Below are 26,270 nucleotides of genomic sequence, written 5' to 3'. Positions count from 1 at the left end.
GACTCCAGGAGAGCCTCCCTTGTTGGCTTTGAAGAAGTGAGCAGCCATGTTGTGAATGGCTTCTGGAGAAGGCCACATGTCAAGGACCTGAGAGTGGCCTCTCCAAGCTAGAGTGGAGCTCAGCAGATAGCCAGCAAAAGAATGAGGACATTAGTCATATAGCTGCAAGGAACTGAATTCTGCCAGCCACTAGTGAGCTTGGAAGAAGACCCCACGTCTCAGGTAAGATCGCAGCCTATCCAACCCTGTGATTTCAGCTTGGGGAGACCCTGAACAGAAGATCCAGCCATGCTGTGTGCGGACTCCTGACGCCTGGACGTTTGTGTTGTTGAAGCCACTAAGTTTGTGGTCGTTTGTTACACTTCAGTGGGAAACTAATACAGATGCTATTATTAGCGTACCCAGTTGATGGTTATGAAGATGATGATGAACATAATGACCATAATGTTAATAGTAAGAGGTTTGAAAGTGAAATCCAAGTTTTAATTCACTTTTATTGTACTGGACTTCAGATTATGTTTTTTGGTTAGAATCATGTCACTTCTAGCTGCAAGTGAGTGAGAATTACCAGTCTTTTAGCTGTCTGAACAACTGGTAAGGAGGTTATTGCTTGTGGGGAAGAAGGGAGAAATAAATGTGTATCAGGTGGGCAGCTAGTGCTTTCTGTCACATTCCTCTTCCTAGGAAGTTAAACAGGTATAAGTGGTCTAAACCCACTTAACGCTGGATTCTCAGGACCTTCAAACTTGGGTTGGTTGACCTTGACAGTGGCAGTTGACCCTGATGTGGGGAAAACAGGAAGAAGAATAATGATAGCTCAGTTGATCAAAATGTAATTGCAGTTGTTGAGTGAAGCTCTGGACTCAGGTTTTGGTAGTAGGCACAGAGTATGAAATGGTCAAATCCAGGAAATATAGTGAAATCAATATTGGTAGGATTCAGTGACTGTCCAATTTGAAGTCATAGAGGGGGCGGGCACGGGCACGTGGTACAGAAAATGCGAGGCGTGGAGCATGAGCCTTGGCTATCCCAATAGACATGGAAGTCTATACTTGTCCCAGCCATGCCAGCAGAAGTATATTTTTCTCTCTTCCAAAGGCCTGTGGACTATATTGTCCTTTGGTGTTCACTCAGTATTCTTTGCTTCTGTATGTAATCAGTTCTATGTGGAAAATACAGATACTCCCCATAACAGCTAGTAAGATATAAGGCTCTGTTTCCTCCTGTTTAAAAGGAGCAGCACTTACCTTTAAGGTGCGCTAACAACTGAATGGGATAATACGTGTAAAGTGCCCAGTTGCTGTTGGTGTGTGCATTCCAGCATTCCCAGCTTGACCATGAGCTCCTCAAAATCACAGACTGTGATTTTTTTTTTACATAGGCTTTTTTACATAGGTTTACATAGGCTTCTTTTTATATCCTCTGCAAAGTCACTATCTGTTACATAAAAGGAATTCTGTAAATGTTTGGAATGAATAAATATGGGCAACAGAGAAGAAAGCTATGAGGAGAGTAAATGTTGATATTTTTCAAAAAGTATACATATTTGTGTGTGTGTGTGCATGCACGTGTGTGTATTTTTCTATATTTATCCATGTTGATATGGACAGGTTTGGATGAATGGCACCTATCCGTCTATTCTTGCTAGCTCATGATCTCATTTTTCCCTAGTGCCTATTCCTAAAACTATTTTCTTGAATCGTAAACATATGACGTTTTTCACCAAAATGAAACAGAACGCAAAATAAGAAAACTCAACTTTTAGTAAATCGTGAAGTCTGATTTGTCACATTTGTTCATAGGATCGTTCATTTATTTACTGAACCCACAGTGATTACCAACTATGAATTAGACTCAGTGGGAGGCTCTGGGGGAAAGGGGGCGCAGAGTGTTGGAGATCTGAGAGGGACATCAACAAGGGTTGCTGTGAGGTGACCTCTGGGTGTGAGGGGAGCCCAGATGTGCCCTGTGCGAGCTCACAAGTGCCGCTCACATGGTCACCTGTGAGCCGTACATGGAGGATGAACAGGGCACACAGTACAAGGACTAGGAGACATATCTGATCTTACCGAATTTCTGGAACATTAGGTGCACAGAGTTCCTTCTACTTCAAGATGAGATTCTTGTCAAAAAGAGATGGAGAAACAGGACTTGTATCAGAGTCAAAGCAATATGATCTAATTCTTATTTTAGGATGTATGAAAGCCTGAATCTTGGAACTGCCCCCATGTTTAATGAGCTAAGAAAATCCATTCATTTTTTTCCTTAAAAAAGAAAGTGTGTGAACCTTATATATAAAGGGCTTAGCCAAGTGAATTTGGTCTGTTTGCATTCATATAAAAACCAAATCCTCAATCTTCTCTGTAAATTCCATTGTAGAGATGTCTGACATTCCCGAGGAAAAAAAAAAAACGTTGAAACTAAGACTCTCTTCAGAGAGAAGCTGAACTTCCCTATGCATTTCATCAAAAGAATTCCCAAATGCAAGCGAAATCTACCACAGAAGTGTAGGACTATTAGACAGTTTTATTTCTACCTCATAAAAATATTTCAAAACCTGTGGGAGTTTTATGAAGCCAGCACTCATCAATCTGTATCATTCCCAATTCAGGGGCCCTTGAGACACATCTCCAGGCAATTAGGGATGTTAATTTTGAAGCAAACTGTCACATGGTATATACTTCATTACCAGTGAGTGATAGATTATTTAAAACCTTATCTCCCTCCAAAATCATATATATATGTGTATATATATATATATATATATATGTTTTATATATATACTTATATTACATAAAGATATATATGTTATATATATAAAGATTTATATTGCATAAAGATATATATATATAGGGTATAATATAAGGTATAATACATATAGGGTATAATATATATTTTACATATAAAACATATATATATATAAAGATTTATGTTACATAAAGATATATCTTTATTATACTCACAGATAATATAGTATCTTTATGTAATATAATAACATAATATTTATATTACATAATACATAATATCTTTATGTAATATAAATCTTTATATATATATATATATAGGGTGTCCATGTACATATGTGTGTTTGTGTCTGTGAGTATAATGAATAAATAACATATATAAAATTTAAGACTAATACGTATATGTTTAAAATAGAGAAGTTTACTGACAAAAATCCATTAGCAATGTGAGTCAGTACTTCACATCTTCTTTCCTGCTTCTCTTTGTGGAAATGAAACTGAACTAACCTTACAGAGAAAATGCACAGTGCATTTGATCATTTTCTTTCAGAAGCCCTCTTCAGGTCAGTTGTTCTCTTCGTCCTCAAATGTCAATATTCCCCACTCTATCCCCCAAATAAAGATTAAAATAAAAACACCCCCAAGTGCATTTCTTTTCTTACTGTATCTGTGACTTGACAAGCTCAGCTCCTTCTAGAAATGTGGCTGCGATTGCTCCCGATGCCGGGGAAAGCTGTTATTCATCTCGCTGTCGGTCTTCCGCAGGGCAGGGCAGGGCAGGGCGGTCCTGCCTGTGAGACTGGGAAGGGAGAGAGGCAGGGGGTGGCCGTTAGCAAGGGGATAACCTGGACAGCAATCAGAAGATGAAGGAGAAAGGAATAAAAAAATGGGACCAAGGCAGTTTCTCTTGTTGCCTCCTATCTTAATTCTATACAATAATTCTGGGTAATTTCTTCTTATACTCACTTTGTTGATTAGTTTTGTGTGTGTGTGTGTGTGTGTGTGTGTGTGTGTGTGTGTGTGTGTGTGTGTGTGTGTGTGGTAGATTGTGGAGCTGTTAGGCAGTAATCTGTTCTATGCAAGAAAAGCATAAAGAAAGCTTTCAGTAAGCTTCTCTTCCTTCCTTCCTGCCTTCCGGCCTTCCCTTCCAGTCATTCTTCAGTCTGCTCTCCAAAGAAAAGATCTGTGCTTTAAAGTAAGGTGTGAAAAGGAAATGCTAATGTCTCCCTAATTGTAACTTTATGTATTCATCAGTTTCAGGAAGTCCTTCCTTACATCACATTCAAGTTCCACTGCTCATGCAGAAGCATATGCCCTCTTGTTTGATCTTCAGTCAATGGCACCCGGCTGCCTCTCTTCCCAGCGCAGAGAATTATGGGATGATGAACCGTAAAGGTCCTTTCCCTCCCATGTATTTCCTCCAAGCTTAACTATTTCCCATTCTTCTATCTGTTCCTATAATCTTCACCTGTGCTTTAGGAGCTGTACCTTTAGAACAACACCTGGCTGTACCCACCCTGTGGCATACCCAGGCCCCTGGAAACATCACACCCCTCCGTGACTTGGAGCACACTCCCCAGGTTCATTCCTTGTCACCTTTTGCATCCCGGCTCCTTTCTTGGTCCTCCATGAGGCTGCCCTGGAGCTCCCCCCAGATCACTTTTCTGGGCCCTTGCTCTGCTGTGTGTTAGAACAAGCCCTCAGACAGGCAGTTCCCTCAGGAGATGTCCAGCACTGTTGAATGGGGCATGAATACACGAATAACACAGCCTGTAAAGCCAGGAACTTTTAATTTAGTGATCATACAAAAAGTGCTAACCTTTTTTTATGGAAGATGATGAGATACGCATATATTTTGCACAGTGAGCTGTGTAAACATTGAAGGCCCTGAGCTAGGGTCTTCATCCTCATCTTCCCACCTTGGATAAGTCTTTTCCCTTTTTCCTGTTTTCTTACTTGGTCAGTAATTGGAACGGTTGAGTCTTGCTCAGGTATGAGATCTCTTCTAAAGCTAAAATAATCTTTTCTGGAAGATGGCATGGTTTTTTGCAAATTTTGACACCCTGCACATGAAAGAATAACTCATTTTAATATCCAAGTAGCTAAGTAGCTATATATATCTAGCGAGAGTAAGAGTAAGAGCGAGAGAGGAATACATAACTATATATCTATATTTATATCTGTATCTGTTGAAAATACGAACAAGGTTAAGAACTTGGAGTTGAGGCTCTTCCTAGTAGAGAGCCAAGGAAGATCCAGGCGGTCCGCCTTTCTACAATCTGTCAAAGTTCAGGTAAGCCTGGGTTCTAAGACTCAGTTGTGTGAAGAGCTGACGTTGGGCTGGAAAACTTGCAAAGCCATGCCTGCAATATGGACGCCTTGCCATCCTTCATCTGACCCTTGCTCTGGGAAGGATACGGATGCCGTTTTGGCATCCTGTCCCGCCCCGTGGCCACCCTGCTGTCTGTTCGGTTCGGACAGGTTAGCCTGAAGCCATTAGTTATGCTTAAAAGAAATCACATGGATGGAGGAGTGAATACAGACGTTTACCACCAGAAGATTAAAGTAATAGATGAGAGTTACCTGTCCGTTCAGACAGTGTGGCCTGGGATCCTCATGCCATGTCTTGAGTCCCATTCTCATCTTGTGGAAGGGTTCCTCTTTCCCCATTTTCTGTCTGGACTCTAGAGACAGAAGGACAAAAGGAATCTACAAAGATCATTGTTCTTTTTGCCTCGTGGAGAAGGACTGAAGGTCCATTTTAATTTTTTTCAGGAAATGTGATTTAACTGCAGTTCTTAGTCATCTTATGTATCTGCCATGGTCTGAATATTTGTGTTCCTTCAAAATTCGTATGTTGAAATCCTGGCATTCAAGGTGATGGTATTAGGAGGTGCAGGGTGTAGGAGGTGCTTAGGTCATGAGCCCTCATGAAAGCGACTGATGCTTTTCTTTTCTTTTTTTTTTAAATTTTTTATTGTTATGTTAATCACCATACATTACATCATTAGTTTTTGATGCAGTGTTCCATGATTCATTGTTTGCGCATAACACCCAGTGCTCCACGCAGAACGTGCCCTCTTTAATACCCATCACCGGGCTAACCCATCCCCCCACCCCCCTCCCCTCTAGAACCCTCAGTTTGTTTTTCAGAGTCCATCATCTCTAATGGTTCGTCTCCCCCTCCGACTTACTCCCCTTCATTCTTCCCCTCCTGCTATCTTCTTCGTTTTTTTTTCTTAACATATATTGCATTATTTGTTTCAGAAGTACAGATCTGTGATTCAACAGTCTTGCACAATTCACAGCGCTCACCATAGCACATACCCTCCCCAATGTCTATCACCCAGCCACCCCATCCCTCCCACCCCCCACCACTCCAGCAACCCTCAGTTTGTTTCCTGAGATTAAGAATTCCTCATATCAGTGAGGTCATATGATACATGTCTTTCTCTGATTGACTTATTTCACTCAGCATAACACCCTCCAGTTCCATCCACGTCGTTGCAAATGGCAAGATCTCATTCCTTTTGATGGCTGCATAATATTCCATTGTGTATATATACCACCTCTTCTTTATCCATTCATCTGTCAATGGACATCGTGGCTCTTTCCACAGTTTGGCTATTGTGGACATTGCTGCTATAAACATTGGGGTGCACGTACCCCTTCGGATCCCTACATTTGTATCTTTGTGGTAAATACCCAGTAGTGCAATTGCTGGATCATAGGGTAGCTCTATTTTCAACTGTTTGAGGAACCTCCATACTGTTTTCCAGAGTGGCTGCACCAGCTTGCATTCCCACCAACAGTGTAGGAGGGTTCCCCTTTCTCCGCATCCCCGCCAACATCTGTCGTTTCCTGACTTGTTAATTTTAGCCATTCTGACGGGTGTGAGGTGGTATCTCATTGAGGTTTTGATTTGGATTTCCCTGATGCCGAGCGATGTTGAGCACTTTTTCATGTGTCTGTTGGCCATTTGGATGTCTTCTTTGGAAAAATGTCTGTTCATGTCTTCTGCCCATTTCTTGATTGGATTATTTGTTCTTTGGGTGTTGAGTTTGATAAGTTCTTTATAGATTTTGGATACTAGCCCTTTACCTGATATGTCATTTGCAAATATTTTCTCCCATTCTGTCGGGGACTGATGCTTTTCTCAGAGAAACCTGAGAAACCCCCTCACCCCTTCCACTGTGTAAGGACACAGCAAGAAGGAACCCGCTCTGAAGGGAGAGTCGGTTTTAGTCAGACACTACATATGCTGGTGTCTCGATCTTGGACGTCCCAGCCTCCAGAACCGTGAGCAATACCTTTCTGCTCTTTATGAGTCTGATATTTTGTTATAGCAGCCCAATTGGACTGAGACAGTAACTTAGTAAAGATTATAGTAATAGCAGACATTTATTGAGCATTTTATACTGGCTACTCTAAGTACTTCACATATAGTACTTCATATGACATTTACAACAACCCTCGGGGGTGTGCACTGTGAAATTATCTTAGATAAGGAAACTGAGGCTTTGTGGCTTGCCAGTGTCCTAGTGCAAATAATGGGCAGAGTTAGGATGGAAGAGTCCTACGCAAGAGCCCATGCTTTCCACTACCATTGCGCACTCTACAAGATGGACCTCCTGTGTACCTGTAGATACTTAAAAAGATCCATGCCATTCCCCTTTTTAGGTGTGCATTATATAGTAAGGAAGTAACAGTCGTATTGGTTCCATCCATATTTATTAAATGTCTTTCAGGGCCGGGGGCTCACACGAGGTGTTGAGAACACACTGGGGTAAAACAGATGAGTCCCTGCTGTAAATGGCTGGTCCCAGTGGAGGGATCAGATGTCAATCCAGTAGTCACTTACACAGATACGTAATCACAGACTGAGACAAATGCTGGGAAGTGGAAGGAACAGGGACATCACTCACCTCCTACTCCACTGTTTCTGACTTGATATTGGCTTTTCCACCAATGGCTATTTTAGAAGGTAAGGAGGGAGCATCCCTCAGTACTGACCTTTCCTGTTTGCCTTGGAGAGATTTAGTTAAGTCGAGAGTAAATGACACAAGATTAGGTAAGGGATATTGGGCAGGTAAAGGGGGTAAATGTGATCGTTTAAATAGATTTTGTCCAGATTTAATTTATTGTCTGTGAGGACCATCCATCATGGGTATGGCTTCTTTTCTGGTTAGTAAGAAATTGACTCTGGCACGCTACTTTGCAGTGGGCAAGGCTGTTTCAGATCTCATTAGGTCATTACAGCAATACTTTAAGAACAGTGCCATTGTTATTTCACAAAAGAGGAAGCTGAGGCCTGGGGAAGGGGAGGATCTTCCACAGAATCATTTCTTCCAGGAAGTGAGGAGCCTAGAATCACCTCCTGCCGGTGCTTGCTCCCTTGACTTTTTCTCCGTTCCATGCAGTGATGGTTATTTCCATGGTCATGGTTACTAAATCCATTGCAGAGTGATTCCGCCCCCCCCAGCATTTGCATATTTATGGGCTGCATGTGGAAGGAAGGCTTCTACCTTCACAAAATTGTGAATTAAATACACAGCATAGGCAAATGCAGAGGACTTAATGGAAGGAAGTAGAATTTTGCAGGTTTTTCCCTTTTGGAAAACTTTGTGTTTGTTTTTGTGACAGCCCAATATGAAGCCCTAGGTGGGTGGCCAGAGCAGGGAACAGAGGAGTAGACAGGAGGATGGAGGAGGGCAGCTCTGTCTACACACAGGTGTCCAAAGAGCTGAGAGCTTGGCTTGTCTAGAAGGCCCTAGAGGGGAAGGACCACACGCTTCTGCATTTCTTCTGTGCAATTACAAGCCACTCCCTTGACTCACTTGAGCCTCTGCTTCCTGCTCCATGAATGCCGAGCACCTCCTGCTGCACCATCATGTGGCCACACCATCATGTGGCTCATCAGACCTTACTGCAGTCTTCTTCCTCCCATGTCCCTGTGTCCACCCTGCTCACAAGTGTGCACCTTGGCGCCTGGCACACAGCAGGGGGCCAATACATGCTTCATGAATGGACTCTTAGGAAAGAAGAAAGTTCTCAAACTTCAGAATAATTTTGCTGGTATTGGGGCCGCAGTTTGAAGGAAAAATGAGTTCGAAAGTCACAGAATCACCTTTCCTCTGAGAATCTAATTATGTCAGTGGCACTTCACTGCCTGGTCCACATTTGATCTAAGCTACTTAATTTTTTCACTTTTTTTCTTGCTGAAAATTATTTTCCACACAGGTCACAGAAAAGGGACCGATGTAATGATGAAAACTGACACCTCGCAGTCACTCGCTCACGGACACATTGATGTCCTGACATATGTGCCAAGTACAGGGGAAAGAAAGAGGCAAGGCTGCCCCCCTTGGGAGACTGTTCTAAGCACAACTGTGACCAGCGGCTCTCAGATGAGGGACCAAGTCCTACCCATGCCTACAACTAACAAAAATGAGATACCTTAAGTGTTGAAGTAGAAGTGTTGAAAGATGTTTTTGATGCATCTTTGACGCATTTTGTGCTGCGTCCCAATCTGCCTGGGAAGAGGGGATGCAGCACCAGGCAGGTGGGACTTCTTATATTGGGTACTGAAGCATGGGTAGGAGTTCACCAGGTAGAGGAGAGAGGAGTAGGGCCAGAGCACAAGAGCCCTTTGTGCAGACGGAGTCCTGTGTGTGAAGGCAGGAGGGAGGAAGCAACATATCTTTATGGATTTGCTGCTGTGCAGATTCTAAACGTGAGGGATGAGGCTGAAAAGTTGGTCTATGGTCAGATCCTAATTGGCTTATGTAGCTTCCTGTGGAGTAGATTCATTTGGTAGGCAATGAGGAATCGTTGAAAAATACTGAAGGGCATTAATGCGATTGAAGTGCTTTTTAGGTGAGGAGGACTGTTCTTTTGCCAAGTGGAAGACACATTGCGGGGGGCTGCAGAGTGGGGGAGTGACATGGAGACTGCTGTTCAGTCCTCCCGCTAAGAAACTATTAGCAGTAGAATTGGAAAGAGAGAGGCTGTGGAGGCCTTACCTGGTGGGATGCAATGGAAGAAGTGAGGACCGGACAGGGGTTGAAGGATGTAATGATGACACGTGAGGATCAGCTGACTGGGGACAATGGAGAGGAAGCATCTCAGGAGAGCCGGCTTTCTGGCTCAGAGCGCTGGGCGTCAGTCACCTAGTAGGGGCTGCATTGGACCCTCCTGTAACAAAAACTTTAAAAAATGGCCTGGGGTACAGAAGAGTACCTTGCAGCCACTCTTGAATTGTATTGTGTTTCTTTTTTAAAGAAGAGGAAAGTAACCTAACGCTCAGAGATGTTGAGTAACTTAGCCAAGGCCACACAGCTCATCTGTGGCAGCACCGGGGTTCAAATCCAGGTTGGCCCAGCTCGAAGCCCACCCTGTAAAGAGGTGCTGCCCCCACGGGGAGGTGCCGCCTGTGAAGGAAGCTCAGGGGTCACTTGCAAGGCCGGGCTGGCACTGATGGAGGGGTAGAGATAGTGGGCTGGCTTGCCAGGGTAACTGGGTGAAGGGGGCCTTTTTTATTTTTTAAAGATGTCAGCAAAAGCATTTTTATCAGCTGAGCAGAAGGAACCAGTGCAAAGAGAGGGTTCCATTTCCTCCAATGAGGGGAGGCCTGTGGAGTAAGAGGACTTTGTGGGCATGAGCGTAGGGCCGGCCTGAGGACACGGGAGGTTAGGGCTTTGCAGAAGGAAACTCCAAAGGGAGCAGAGAGGAATGGAGGGTGGGAATTCCGGTGAATTGGTGGGGCAGGCATCTGCAGGGATTCAAGGAAGTCTTGAAAGCTGCTGTGGTGCCTTCAGGACGCTGGGAAAGTTAGAGCAGCACGCTAGGGGTTGATGTGAGAGGCGGAGGCCGCTTGCACAGGGGGTGTGTATGGAACTGGCCAGTGTCACCTCCCATCTGTCAGGCTGTGAGCTCAGTGGCCTACTCCACGGTTGGTCTCTTCATTTCCCTTCCACGTGCTGCTCTCCCAGGCTGCTAGACCCTCACCCTGGGAGAGAGAAAGAAATGCATTTTAATTTCTACAAAAGTGAGGCCCATGAAAACAAAACCGCTCCCTCTACCAAGTGCAACACTAGCTTTTCCAGCGTATCTTAGCAGTCACAAATAGAAAACCAGCACGCGTGGCTCATCCATTTATAGATTTCATTTTAAGCCTAGTGAACAACTCCTGCATCTCTGATGAAAAACTTGGTGAGTTAGAGGATCAAAACCTTGAGAGAAAAGCGTCGAAGTCCTGTGCTAGATTCAGCTTTCGGAAGTCACCAGTAGATTCTGTTGATGGTCACGGAAAGGCTGAATATGTTGCAGGTTTCTGAGTATAGGAAACCATGTTTGTGTTGGAGGGCGTGCCAGGTATGGGTTGACGATTGTGGGGTCCCGGGCCCCCCCGCACTGCTCACAGTGGGGACACGTATTGTCTGTGCTCTTTTCTCTTCCACCTCAAGTATAGTGTATTGATCTCTGGCGTCTGTCCTGCTATCATGTTAAGCCTGAACTGTCGGGCTCTTTTCATTTTGAACCGTTTTTCTCTTTCTTCAGGGGTCTGTCTAATTTGTACCGTGTTTCATTCAGTCCCCTAGTTGATCTCTAATGCCATGTTTAGATGGCATTTTAAACCATTGATTCAGTAAACACTAGGTAACGCAATTCTTGTCATTACCATTACAATGAATTCAGAGGAGGCAACACATGTTTAATGTTACATCTTATAAATCCTAAACTTAAATTTTGGAAAAGATTAAGTAAAAAATATTCTCAGAAAAGATGAAGTAAATAGACTCATAAATGTGTACAATTAGTTTGTAATGTCCCTACCCCTATCCTATCCCATGTCAAAGTCAATGTTTGTAAGGCAAGGGAGACAAAAGCAAAAATGAACTATTGGGGGTGCCTGGGTGGCTCAGTTGGTTAAGTGACTGCCTTCGGCTCGGGTCATGATCCTGGAGTCCCGGGATCGAGTCCCACATCGGGCTCCCTGCTCAGCAGGGAGTCTGTTTCTCCCTCTGACCCTCTTCCCTCTCATGCTCTCTATCTCTCATTCTCTCTCAAATAAATAAAAAAATCTTTAAAAAAAAATGAACTATTGGGACTTCATTGAAATATAAAGCTTTTGCACAGCAAAGAAAACAGTCGACAAAACCAAAAGACAACCTACAGAATGGGAGAAGATATTTGCAAATGTCTTATCAGATAAACGGCTAGTATCGAAGATCTATAAAGAACTTATCAAACTCAACACCTGAAAAAACAAATAATCCAGTCAAGAAATGGTCAGAAGACACGAACAGACATTTCTCCAAAGAAGACATACAAATGGCCAACAAGCACATGAAAAAATGCCAACATCACTCGGCCTCAGGGAAATAAAAATCAAAACTACAATGAGATACCACCTAACACCAGTCAGATTGGCTAAAATTGGCAAGTCAGAAAACAAGAAATGTTGGCAAGGTTATGGAGAAAGGGAAACCCTCCTACACTGTTGGTGGGAATGCAAGCTGGTGCAGCCACTCTGGAAAACAGTATGGACGTTCCTCAAAAAGTTGAAAATAGAACTACCCTACAACCCAGCAATTGCACTACTGGGTATTTACCCCAAAGATACAAATGTAGGAATCCAAAGGGGCACCTGCACCCCAGTGTTTATAGCAGCAATGTCCACAATAGCCAAAGTATGGAAAGAGCCAAGATGTCCATCAAAAGATGAATGGATAAAGAGGTGGCATATGTACATACAATGGAATATTATTCAGCCATCAGAAAAGATGAAATCCTACCATTTGCAATGACGTGGATGGAACTTGAACTAAGTCAATCAGAGAAAGATAATTATCATATGGTTTCACTCATATGTGGAATATAAGAAACAAAACAGAGGAGCATAGTGGAAGGGAGGGAAAAATAAAATAAGACAAAACCAGAGAGGGAGACAAACCATAAAGAGACTTAACTATAGGGAACAGACTGAGGGTTGCTGGAGGGGAGGTGGCTGGAGGGATGGGGTAACTGGGTGATGGGCATTAGGGAGGGCACATGATGTAATGAGCACTGGGTGTTATACACAACTGGTGAATAACTGAACTCTACATCTGAAACTAATGATACACTATATGTTAATTAATTGAATTTAAATAAGATTAGAAAATTTTTTAAAAAATCAATGTGCATAAATAGGCAAAGTTTCTGTGTGTCCCTTAGGTGTTGGTATGTCCACTGGCAGGAGTAATCACAGGACACCATATCCATCTGGCTGGACCTCGGGGCCATACACCCAAGTGTTTTGTAGGTAGTGATCCTGATGTGTTGCACCACCCCTTGGAATGACTTGGTATCTGATGTCTTTTCCTTAGGAACCGTGGAGCACACAGCACATCCCGGCGCTGTTTTCAGCCTTCTGTGGCCTCTTGGTTGCTCTTTCCTACCATCTGAGCAGGCAGAGTAGTGACCCCTCTGTGCTCCTGTGAGTAAGGGGCACACACAGCTGTGCCTGGTTCCCACCGCCCCGCCTTGTCACAGAGGGGAAAGGGCCGAGCGGTGCTCGGAGGGGTTGGACTCTTGGCTGCTCACCTAGCCAACCACTGGGGGAGGGTAGGAGAAAGGCAGGACGGACCAAACACTAATGAAAATCAAGGGTCAACTTTCAGCGCACATTTCACCTTTGCTCTCCTGCTTTGGTAGTAAAATGCACAATGTCGGGAACAGAGGGCTTTTAGCTCCCAAGTGCTGCTTTTGACTTTCCCTTGGGTGAACTATGTGGGCAGCTCCCACCTCAACCAGGCTCCTTTTGGGGTCCATTAAGCAGCATCGCTAGGCGGTTCCTCTGAGGACACACTAGACTGGCATCTCTGAAAGGTTTGTCTTTTGTTCTGTTGCTTTGTGTTGCCAACACAAACCCTCTGGGTTCAAAGTGAAGTTCGTGTCTACATTTAAAATGTATTTAATAATCATCTTCAGTCACTTGAAATATACTTTCCTATCTTCCCTTTAATCTTGTCTTTTAAATCTTTGAGAAATATGCACTTTGGAAGTGGAAATGCTTGGAAATGTTGCCAGAGTGTCCGATATCAACCAACTGATCGTGAGTGATCAGATAATCAATCATCTCGTGTGATTTTTCCAAACTTATGGAAGATTTGGACTTAAGATAGCCATAGCTCTTTGGGGGCCAGAGAAACCATCATTTTAGGCTGCCTGTATGCAGCAAAATGAAAGGCACAGGAAATGGACAAAAATTAAATATGGTTTGCCTAGCTTTTCCTGTCAAATATTTTGCTGATGTTTTGAATTTTCTTGCCATTTCCTTGTGAGGATGAAGCCCTGGCAGGCTGACCAAAACAGAGAGTCTCTGTGAGCTTAGCTGTCGGCAGTTGGGGTGCCCATACCCCGTACTTGACTCCTTCAACGAGGAGGGAATCTGAAAATCAAAACAGAATATTTGTGATGACTTGAATCTGTACCTCTTTTCCTTTATTATGAATTCGTTAAAGGAGAGAGCCCTTGCTCTTGCCATTTGGGAGTGTGAGGTATCAGGTGAGGCAGTTTACCTCGAACACTGTAATATGCACATATTTTAAAAAGTAAAAGCTGTGCATCTGTTCCTTTTCAGGTCCTTTATTCATTGTAGATTGCTTCCTAAATGTTTACATCAAAACCTGGAAGAACTGGCCGCAGACCCTCTCCCCAAGAAGATGAAAGACTCAGTGGTGAGATATTTGTGTTGTATAATGTATGTAAGAGTTTTGCTTAACATGGCGTGGAACTTGTGGGCAAAGCTCAGGTCCTCGGCGGGGCTCCGGCTAGCCAGGAATGAGTCACCAGTGCAGAAGGAGGTGCCTTGTCTCAATCTACAGCCGACACCTGGAGTGTTGAGCAGCCTGGTGGGTGTGGACCCTTCTAGAGTCTCTGGAAGGCAGATTGCTGTGTCTGCCGCAGGCACTCCCCTGGTCCTCAGTTGATGGCAGTTGCTTGGATATTCCAATGAAACAAGTTCAGTCAATTCCGCCCCCTTCTGGCACCAAGCCGCAGGCCAGCCGTGCCCAAGTCAAAGCTTCTCAAATAAACAATCCTCCAGGCGGGTTCCTGATGTGCTCCAGGCAGTCCTCTCCACCCCTTCTGGCCTCAGCCTCATGCTGAGCTCAGAGTACTCTGCCCACGTTCAAGGCTGACTTCGGCACAGCCTTTGTTAGGAGACCTTGGGTTTTGGAGAAGGGAGCAACTATATTGGTTGGAGCACATGAAGGGAACAGGAAACAGTAAAAGAAGGAAGAACAGAACACAAAGACTGTTAGAAGAAGGATGCTCTTTCTTTGTCTACCAGGAAAATGGCTTGGGGTGGTTTCAAACATCATTTGAGCAGGTGTAGCTTCTTTGGTATCAACTTCCAAACATGACTGCTTTAAAAAGTAATTGCTCGTCGATTATGTAATCTCCCAATCATTTGTGTGTTGAGCTTGGGGCGGACTGCTGTCTGGAAGGCATGCTTGTCCTGTGTTTTTTTAGGAATGACAGATCAACAGAACAGCAGTTAGGGACCCATTGATTGCAAGCTCCTCCAGCCAGGAGGGGCAGTCTCGTTTCGCTTGGTCTCCACAGTGCCTGCACCCGAAGCTTAGTACACTGCATTGAATTTAGACGAGTTAAACTGCAGTCCGCAATTTCAAGACAATGTGCAGGACTCAGTCAACATGATAATATTGTAAAAAAATTCATACTCAGCCCCCGGTGCCTTTGAATGTGGCTGCAGGGGAAGCTGAAGCTTGGAGGCTTTTTTGACACTGAAAAGGAACCAAAGCGAGGTCACTATGAATAAGGGTGTGGTTCATGAATTTTAAAAGCAGAGGTATGTTTGCAAAGCAGGGCAGGAAGTGAACCTGTGGGGCTTGATGGGATGACAGCTAAAAAGGGGGGAAAACATTTGCCGTTGAAATAGCATCAACAACCTGATCTCCAGTGTTGACGCCAGGAGACTTGCAAGATCAGACTGACATTCCTGGGTCAGTTTCTCTAAAAGCCAGGGAACGGCCTGATGTCAACCCGAAAGTTTTCCCGTGGATGTCTGAGAAAAACCGTTCTCCCCAAATGTTCCTTGTTTTCATGAATGATGAAGATGCTTTCTGATTGATTGTATTGAAAAATAATGTACGAATAACGATGAAATCCAACAAGCAATTTGCTTGGCGGATGCTGCTAGCATTTCATTAGGATGAGTAGATGCGGTGGGATAGGTGCTGCCTTAGTTTCCATTCATTTTGAAATGCTTTGTGTAATGCAGAGCATTACAAGCATAGCTTGTAGGTGATTTAATGTGGTGTGTGTGTTCTATGCTCTGAAAAGTCTTCTGGTCTAATGATAATATTTTAACAGGACTACCAGATTCAGCTTTTACAGTTTGGTGCATAAAACCTTTTGTGCCCAGTGCAAGTACAAGGTTTTCCTTCTTGTCTCCGATTTTCTTTCTCTCTCTCTCTCTCTTTTCTTCAAGTTCACTTTGTATGAGTAACCCCCAAGGAGCCTCCTTAGATCAGGTTTCCAGCCCTTGTTCCTATTCCAATTCATTTGGCCTGTGATGCGGCCTGCATGTTTACAAGACTGTCTCCTCAGACTGAGCTTCCAGGGACCTCGATCTAGAAACAGAGATGCCCAGCGCTCCATCAGTGGGCCTATACGTTCTCGTATGTGCAATGCCATCTATGCACTCAGTTCATTATCAAAACATGATAGTTAATAGCAATGTAAACTTTCCACTTAGTTCCCTCTTATCCACTTGCCTTAGGAGCCTGGTCTTTCTTTTTCTAAGCTCACTCATCCTCATCAATCTCTACCCTCTACACCCATTCAGCTATGTTACTTCCATTGTACCTATTTTTCTCAGTTTCTAGAAACAAAAAATAGACAAAACAACAAAACAAAGACCTCTTTTTTATCGTTCAACCAGCTTCTTTTTAACCATTGGTTGTATCATCTAGGTTTTTCAGGGGCCATGCTGTCTACATCTGCTGGGTTGTATAGTGTGGGACCAAGGCTTCTTGAGTTTCTTTTTAGGGTTGGAGCATGAAGTGCCACATAAAATGTCACAATGGATTTAAAACATTCAATGCGCTAAGCGCCAATATATTTATTAGTTAAACATGCTTGGAATCACCAATAAAATAGGGAACCAAAACATTAATATTATTGAAGATTGTTTTGGAAGTTCGGGCTCGTGTTAAGTCTGAAAGGAAAAAAAAATGTAGATTACATTATTGTGTATATGTAGATCGCACAGAAAAGTTTATTAAAATCAACTATGATCAATATGAGAATTCATAAATACCCCTAGAGACAAGGAAATTTAGAAAAGCAAGAGCATTCTAACACATCAGAAATAACCTTACAAAATATAATGAAAACATGATCCTACTCACAATAGCAACAAAATATATGAATTGATAATAGGAATGATTTTAACAAGTAGTGTCAGAAATAAAGAAAACCATAGCAGTCTATTAAAATGTAAATGACGTTCTGAATAAGTGTTGATAAATAGACATGACTTGATTTTGGATAGGAAGCCCGAGATTTATTAAATGCCAATTCTTTCTAATAAATTTATAGGTCTAATATTGTTCAAAACAGTTCCAGAGGAATTATACTCATAACTTGGGGAAATAATTCTAAGGTTCATTTAGAAGAATATCCATTAATAATAGTTTTTAAAAAAATCTGGAGAAGAATAAGAAAGAAGAACTTAGCACTTTGAGATATAAGAGTATATTGTAAACATTGAGTAATCACAAAAAAATTATGAGACTCATCCAAGACTAGAGAATGGGATTAGTGAATCAGTAAAACACAGAAAGGAGGCAAATTATTTATATAAATGTATTATGTGAAAATTAAGTGTCACAATCAAGAATGGATTAATCAATGTATGGTGTTGAGGTCATTGTTTAGCAGTGGGAGGGGAAAAAATAATTTTGTGTGCTGATCCCTCACCAGACACCAATGTAAGTTAGAAAGACAAAGAGCAAATGAGACTTTTCCATCTCTGATACTATGGCAGGCTGAATTATTTTAACCAAACTCTTTCCAGTTCTGAATAAAATACAAAAAAAAAAAAAAGTCCTTCTTAAATGTGACAAAAAACTGACAAAAAGATAAGGAATTATTAAGTCAAAGTCAAAATTTAAGTGAACAGGAGGAAGCAGAGCTGGAAGCCTTCTTTTGCCTCAAGGGTGTCTGCCCAACCAGGGGATCCTGAGTCTCAGTTGTCAGCCCTCAAGCTGTGGGGCAGAGAAACTAAAGCCAAGGCTTCCAGGTTGGGTGTGTGATGTGAGACCATGTGCTCATCAAGCTGGGGCACTGAAGCACCCACCTTCAGAGGGAGGATGAACCAGAAGAAATCTCTCCCGTCCTCCTCAGCGCCAGGGGAATGCAAGCAGACGCGCTTCGGTGTTGAACATAACAGCAACAGAATCCTTGAGATGTAGTCTGCCATGGGTTTTCAGTCCCAGTTCTAACACCTGCATGGCACAAAAACGCTAAATTTGTGAATCGAGATTGAAGTGGCCCCCAACTGGAAAAACACCTCATGGCAAAACCAAACATGAATCCTCCCTAGAGGATTCTTTCCTCCTAGGTCTCCAAGTGTTCCCCAAACAAGTTTTCTAAGGAAAATGAGCAGCTCTCAATAAAAAAAAAAAAAAAAAAAAAATTAAACTATGCAAGGAAACAAAGAACCAGTAGAAACAGGTCTTTAAGTACTTCACATTACTGGAACTATCAGACACAGATTTTATTTTATTTTATTTATTTATTTTTAAAAAGTTTATTTATTTGAGAGAACATGAGAGAGAGAGCATGAGTGGGGGCCAGAGGGCAGAGGGAAAGGGAGAAACAGGCTCCCTGCTGAGCAAGGAGCCCGACTTGGGGCTTGATCCCAGGATCCTGAGATCATGACCTGAGCTGAAGGCAGATGCTTAGCTGACTGAGCCCCCCAGGCGCCCCCAGACACAGATTTTAAAACAACTATACCGACTGTGTTTAAAGGAATGAAAGGTAAAACTTATAGACAATTGAAAATATTAAAATGATCCAGTATGTTTGAAAGAGAACCAAATAGACCTTCCTAAACAAAAAACAAACCAGAAAATGAAACAGTTGAAGAAAACAAAACAAAGCACACACACACACACACACACACACACACACACACACACACACACAGGAGATTAGATGCCTCCGATGAGAGAATTAGTGAACTAAAAGAAGAAAGTATCTAGGGTGTAACACTGACAGACATAAAATTAAGAAATACAAAATAAAGACGAAGACATGTGAAAGGGAGTAAGAAGATCTAACATATATCTAATCAGAATTTCAGAAAAATGGGGGGGAGAGAGACCAGAGCATCATCGATGTCTCATGAGATCATATCTGAGAATTTACCAGAAGTGATGAAAGACACTGATCTGGAGATTCAAGCATCCCAGTGAATCACATGCAGAGTAAAACACAGGAATCCACACTGGAAAAACCATAGTGAAACTGCAGACACCAAAGACGCAGAGCATCTTAAAGCAGTCAAACAAAACAAACGGATTACATTCAAATGAATGACAAACAGAAAGCTCCCTTATCAAAATCAATCATAGAAGGCAGATGTTTGATGTATTTAATGTTCTGTAAAAAAAGTAACTGCCAAGGTAGAATTCTATGCCCAGTGAAAATATCTTCAAAGGTGGGCAAAATAAAAATATTTTAGACAAGCAGAAGCTGAGAGACTCTTGCTAAGTGTAATGCTGAGGAATATTTTTCAGATGGTCTCAGATGGGAAGTCTAATTTGCATGAAAGTGCAAAGAGAAATTTAAACAAACATTAACTGTATAAAACCAGAAGAAGAGGATAACCTACAACTTTGGATGGAAGGAAAAAGGGACCCAAGACTTAAAAATTCTTAGTAATGTCCAGGAGACAAATAAAGGTACTGATTAACTCAAGACGGTGATAAGTGAAGTATGCATGTTGGAATGTTTGGTGTAACTGCTAAAGGAATAGAAACATAGTATGTAACTTCCTATTCTGTACAGAGGGGAAAAACAGAATGATAAAAAACAGTTCTTCATCAGTAACAAAACATAACAGGACTCCTCTGTGAAACTCTGCTTAAAAGTCAGTTCCAGGTGGGTTATAAACCCAAATACAAGATGACAAAACCTGAAAGTGCTTAGAATCATAATAAAGGAAGTTATCTTTATGATAATTCTAGGGTAGGAAAGAATTTTTTAAACAAGATAAAAAAGGAAGTTCATTACAATTACGACCTCTGATTGATCAAATAATACCCAAAAAGAGATTTAAAGAAAAAATAAGCCACAGAATGGGAAACAATTTTTAAAATATGTATAGTAGATAAAGCACTAATGTTGAGATGAATATGAAATTGTTATAAATCGATAAGAAAGCCAGGTATCTCAATTAAAAATGGCCAAAAGACTTATACATGCACTTCACAAGGGAGAAAATAAAAATAGCCAAAACCATGAATATGTATGCAAACTAATTAATAATCAGGAAACTCCACACTAAAACCACACCAAGTTACCGTTTCATACTTACTAGACTGACAAAAAAATGAAAAGTTCTCACAATATTAAGTGTAGAGCGAGGGAACTCTTACGTACTGTTGGTGGTAGTGTAAATTAGTATATCTGCTTTGGAAACAATTTGGTATCATAAAAGTTGAAGACACACACTACAGCCAGCAATTCTACTCCTAGATATTTATCCTGGAGCAAATCTTGCCCCTTTGTACCAGAATACACATATAAGATTTTTCCTCATTGCATTTATTCATAAGGGCCCTAAGCTGAAGCCATTGGAAATTGCACCAACAGTGGAATGCGTAGTATACAGCCAAGGAAGAGACCTTAACCATAGCCATATGCAATGGTGTGGGTGAGTCAGCCACATAATGTTGAGCAAAGGAAGCAAGACATAAACAATATGTCTAGTCTGGTGTCATCTATTGGGTAAAAATAGGTCAACCAAATTGCTTACATTACATACATAAGGAGCAAATCATTCTTGTTTAAAGAGTAAGAAGCTTACTTTCACCACAGTCAGGATAGTTGATATGGACCCCCCAAGAGGGGAAAGAAAGGTTTGTGATCAGGGAGCCACATAAGGGATTTCTTGGGTACTAGAAATACTAGATTTCTTGAATCAGTTGGTAGTCACTGAGATGTTCACTTTATAATTATTTTTTAAATTGTACATATGTATTTTAAGCCCTTTCTTATATGCCCGGCTCACAATTTTAAAAATGTAAAAGAAATTTTCAAAAAGTATGAAATAAAATCAAACATTTATTCTAATTCTAGAAAAGGGATAATTTTCCAGGCTTGGAATTTATAAAATGAAAAGAAATAAAACACTCACACATACACACATAGTTAGATGTGAGTACATAAAACTTTTAAACGTCTATATGTTTAAAGGCAATAAAATTAAATAATTTGGTAAAATATTCATTGCAAATTTGACAAGTTAAATATCTTTCTTATACCAACAACTGAGTTTAATTTTTAAAACTCTATAAGCAAATGATATCAATATATATATTTCATTTAGGGACAAAATATTTACAAGTAACTGTGAGAATTCTGTTTACCCTACTTATACAGAAAGAAATGCAAATTAAAGTTTGATGGCTTTTTTTTTTTTTTGAGAGAGAGAGAGAGAGCGTGTGCATGAGCACGAGCCAGGGGGAGGGGCAGAGGGAGAGGGAGAGAATCTCAAGCAGGCCCCATGCCCAGTGCGGAGCCTGACCCAGGGCTCCATCTCACGACCCTGATATCATGACCTGAGCCGAAATCTAGAGTCAGATGCTTAACTGACTAAGCCACCCAAGTGCCCCCAAATGGCATTCTTTTTTTGTCCACTCAGTCAACACAGGATAAATTAATGATATGGCCAACTGGGACAAGATGAGATTTCTTAGATATTGTTTATATATGTGTAAATTATTACAATCATCTGGAAAAGCATAATTTGTCAAGAATTATAAAATTCATAACCTATAATATAATAAATTGATTTGTCAGAGTTCTTCTAGAGAACGAATTTAAAATACGAAAAAAAGATTTAGGTGCACAAAGATCATGATTGCAGCATAATTCATCATGGCAAAAAATGGAAAACAACCTAAAACCTAGAAGTCAGGGAATGCTTGCACTAAATATGGCACATTCATTTTCATTCATGAAATTAATGTTTTTAGTTTCCACTCTGGCACTGTTTGTATGTGTATATGTTTATGGCATCACAAGGTGGAAAATTTGTTTGTCATTAAGTGACGATTAATAAGTCTTACAATAATATACATATATAGTACTTACAAAAGAAAGTACGGTTGAAAAAGGTATAAAATTATATGCACACTACAATTAGACCTTTATAAAATATGCATAGATAAACCCATATACATCATGATGACAGCTAGAACCATGCCTCAGCATTCACAGGCAAAAATACTGGCCCAGAAAGCATAAGAATGCTAATATTGTTAGTGTCAGGATATAATGATCACAAATGATCTATTCCCTTTTTTTGTGTTGTAGAGCGCTACAATAGTATGTTATCCTATAATGGAAGCAGTAATTAATACTAAAAAATTGCAGAGACCTAAATTTGCATCTTGCTCAGATATTTTGTAATCTGATTTTTGTAACACCTAACATCATATGGTTCACTTTTAAGACTCAGGATATTTATCAAAATGAAGCAAAGATTCTAAACCTCTTGTTTAAATAAGTAATTCAACAGACTCAGAGTTATTAGCCTTCAAGCATGTGAAGGAAGAAGGCAGCACCAGTAATTCTCCTTCTGTATAACAAAACTAAAACTAAAACCTCACACATACTTGTGTCTTTTAGAAACAGAGATGTATAACATATATTAAAATCAGCAAAGTCATTTAATAAGAAAACCAAAATTACAAACTTTTTACTAGTATTAAAGACTATTTTCATAGGATGCAACAGTCCTTGAGGTCCAGGTGTTTTCAAGATTGCTTTTATAAAAAAATAGTATTTTCACATTTGCTACCCTGTAACTGCATTTAAGACACACAATTCAATGCACATGAAAAGGAGATGTTTGTAAGAATAGTACTTGTGCATTAGTAAGTACAGTGTTGTTTCATGAATGAATGTGTTTATCAGATTCTGCTGCACTTCATACTTTTTGTAAAGGCACATGTATACAACATGTTTCTACGAAAAAAAATATTTTCAGGAATAAAATTTTTGGAGTAGAATAATATCAGCTTTTTGGTGGCTGTAGGGAAAGAGGGAGCCATTTTCTTTTTATTTTGCTGATGTTACTTTTACCCATGTTAACAGAGTGGTCTATGGTTTCATTAATTAGCAGTAGCTTGAGGGGCACCTGGGTGGCTCAGTCGGTTAAGCGTCTGCCTTTGGCTCGGGTCATGATCCCAGAGTCCTGGGATTGAACCCCACATCAGGGAGCCTGCTTCTCCCTCTCCCTCTGTTCCTCCCCCACTGCTCCTTCTCTCTTTCTCTCTCTCTCTCCCCTTCTCTCTCTCAAATAAATAAATACATCTTAAAAAAAATTAACACTAGCTTGAAAAGCTCAATAATTACCATTTGCTATCATGTTTGGTGAAGAGTCTGTTCAAAACTTTGCCCATTTGCAGCTGGGAATGAGGGTGGAGAAAAACTGTTTGACTTATTATTGATTTCTAAAGTTCTTTTTTTTTAATTTTTAAAGTTCTTTATATATTAATATAGATAAAAGTTCTTTGTTGGATATATGTTTTGCAATTATTTTTCTCAGTACCTGGCTTGCCTTTTCATTTTATAACAATGTATTTTGAAGAGCAAACGTTTTAAATTTTCATGAACTCCAATTTAATGACTTCTTTTCTTTTAAACCTCCACCTTTGGTGTTCTATTTAAGAAAGCTTTGCCAATCCCAAGGTCACTTAAGATTTCCTCTTAGGCTTTCTTCGAGAAATTCAATAGTTTAAGTTAGGTTTATAATGCACATTGAGTTAAGTTTCGTATGTGACATGAAGGAAATGTCAAGGTTTTTTTGTTGTTGTTTTGGTTTTTTTGTAGATAGCTATCTAGCTAGTTGTTCCAGTTATTTTTGTTGAAAAAATTATCTTTTCCTCATTTAGGGAAAAGCTGTCATTTCATCTTGGCACTTTAGTTTAAAATCCATTGACTGTATATATTCTGATCTGGGGTCTTTCTTCTGTTCTCTTGATCTAAATATATTTTTGCTCCAATACCATCAATACCTGATTCCCGCAAGTTTGTAATAAGCCTTGAAATCAGATATTGTATATCTTCCAACTTAGTTCTTCCTTTTCAAAGTTGCTCTACCTTTTCTAGGTCCATTGCATTTCCAAGTAATTTTTGAACTAGCTTGCCAATTTGTACAAAAAAAACCTATTAGGATTTGATCTCCTGATCAAATCCACTGGATCTATCAATTTAGTAAGAATTAACTTCTTAACAATACTGAATCTTCAAATCCATGAACATGATATGTCTCTCCATTTATTTCTTTAGTTTCTCCCAGCAGGGTTTTGTAGTTTTCAATGTATGGGTCTTGTACATTTTTGTCAAATTTATCCCTAAGTATTACATATTTTTTATGCTAGTGTAAATGGTATTTTAAAAACTAAGTATGTAAAATGATGGTCAGCATCATTAGCCATTGGAAAATGCAAATTAAAGCCTTAATTAGATACCACTACAGCAAGATTTCTCAACCTCACACTATTGACATCCTGGGCCTCATAATTCTGTGGTCAGGGACTGTCCTGTGCATTGTAGGATATTTAGCTGCATCCCTGGCCTCCACCCACCAGATGCCAAGGTCACTCTCCCTCTCCCTGAAATGTAATAGTAGACAATGTCTCAAGACATTGCCAAATGTTCCTGGGGAGGTAAAATTGTCCCTGGCTGAGGACTACTGTGCTACACAACCCTGGAATGGCTAAAATAAAGAATACTGACCACACCAAGAGTAGGCAAGGACATGGAGTAATTGGAACTCTCACCCAGTGCCAGTGAGAATGCAAAAAGTTTCCGAGGACTTTGGAAAACTGTGTGGCAGTTTCTTAAGAAGTTAAGTCTAAACCCACCATGTGTTCCAACCATTCTACTAAAAGCATTTACAAAGAGAAATGAAAGCCCATGTCCAGAGACATGGCCATGAATATCTATAGCAGCTTTATTGGTAATTGCCAGAAACTGGAAATAAATCGAATGTCTACCCACAGGTGGATGGATTAACACACCGTGCTGTGTGTACACCAAGGAATATTACACAGCCATAAACAGCCATAGACTATTCATACAGACAACAACATGGATTACTATCAGAATAATTACACTGAGTTAAAGAAGCCAAATCAAGGAAGAATACACATTCTACAATTCTATTTATATCACATTCTAGGGAATGGAATAAACCGTCGTTATGGTGCAGATCAATGATTGTCTGTGGACAGAGGAGAGAAGGGGGCATAGGTTAGCAAAGATCAGGAGAGTAGACTTTGGGGTGTGATGGTTGTGCTACTTACCCTAATTGTGATTTTGGATTTCATGTGGATGTTCATATGTCAAAACTCATCACATGGTACACTTTATATATATATGCAGGGTTTTGTATGTCAGGCATACCTCCATAGAGCGGTTTAAAAATTACAATACAGAAAAGCAAATCGCAGGAGGAATATTCTAATAAGCCTGTGCAATCGTTTGTATTTACAAGGGATACTCATGACACTGACAAAAATCAATGGAATTCCTGTATGTCATCCAACTGTGAAAAAAATAACAATAATCAGAGCTCATTCTCCCTTTTGCTTTGAGAAACCCAGAAATGTAACCCTCCCCTCCTTGGCAATTCCCCTGATGGCCCACTATTTTGCCTTTAGGCAAGGATGGTTGGTCAATTATAGATAATGCTTAATTTTAAATTAGAAAATTTGGGAAAATGTTTATTTTCCTTTTGGGTTAGCGTTCAGTAGTTTTTAAATGACATAAAACCACATCAGTGAAAACTAGGAAGGAAAAATTAACTTCTTTTCACAGCCTAAAGACTTAATGAGTTATAGATCTTTCCTTCGGGAAGGTCTGGCCTTTTATAAATCTTTGGAATGAAAGGAGATACCTGAATTTTGGCCATTTATTAATAGTAAATTCCTGGTGAAAACCTGTGATCACAGAAATTTTATAGATTCAGAATGAAAAAACCAGTGATTTGCCCTGCTTAAAAATCAGGGAAATTCTTACCACCTTTTAACCAAATTATTCATACCATTACTAAGAATAAATCTAGAAGTTAGTTTATCACTATATGATTTCTCCCATATTCAATACCTGTATGTGAATTGTAAAACAACTTTAACAGATAATTGGTAAATTGACATTGAGAATTATCTCTTCACTGTATTATTATTTTTTAAAGATTTTATTTATTTATTT

General features: G+C 40.6%; 1 protein-coding gene across 1 annotated transcript in view; it reads left to right on the top strand.

The window, feature by feature from the left end:
• PCNX2 (pecanex 2) overlaps positions 1–26,270 on the top strand; it is a 295,105-nt gene that overhangs the window by 123,859 nt on the left and 144,976 nt on the right. The window contains exons 16-17 of the mRNA XM_028104596.2: positions 13,115–13,224; positions 14,371–14,467. Of these exons, the coding sequence (XP_027960397.2) occupies positions 13,115–13,224; positions 14,371–14,467 (207 nt within the window). The remainder of the gene's footprint in view (positions 1–13,114; positions 13,225–14,370; positions 14,468–26,270) is intronic.

The sequence above is a fragment of the Eumetopias jubatus genome, unplaced genomic scaffold, assembly GCF_037043125.1.
Source record: "Eumetopias jubatus isolate StellerSeaLion01/CBP00866 unplaced genomic scaffold, mEumJub1_p1.0 scaffold_17, whole genome shotgun sequence".
Lineage (NCBI taxonomy): Eukaryota > Metazoa > Chordata > Mammalia > Carnivora > Otariidae > Eumetopias > Eumetopias jubatus.
Note: the sequence above shows the minus strand (reverse complement) of the source record. Positions and strands in the feature narration are given on the sequence as shown.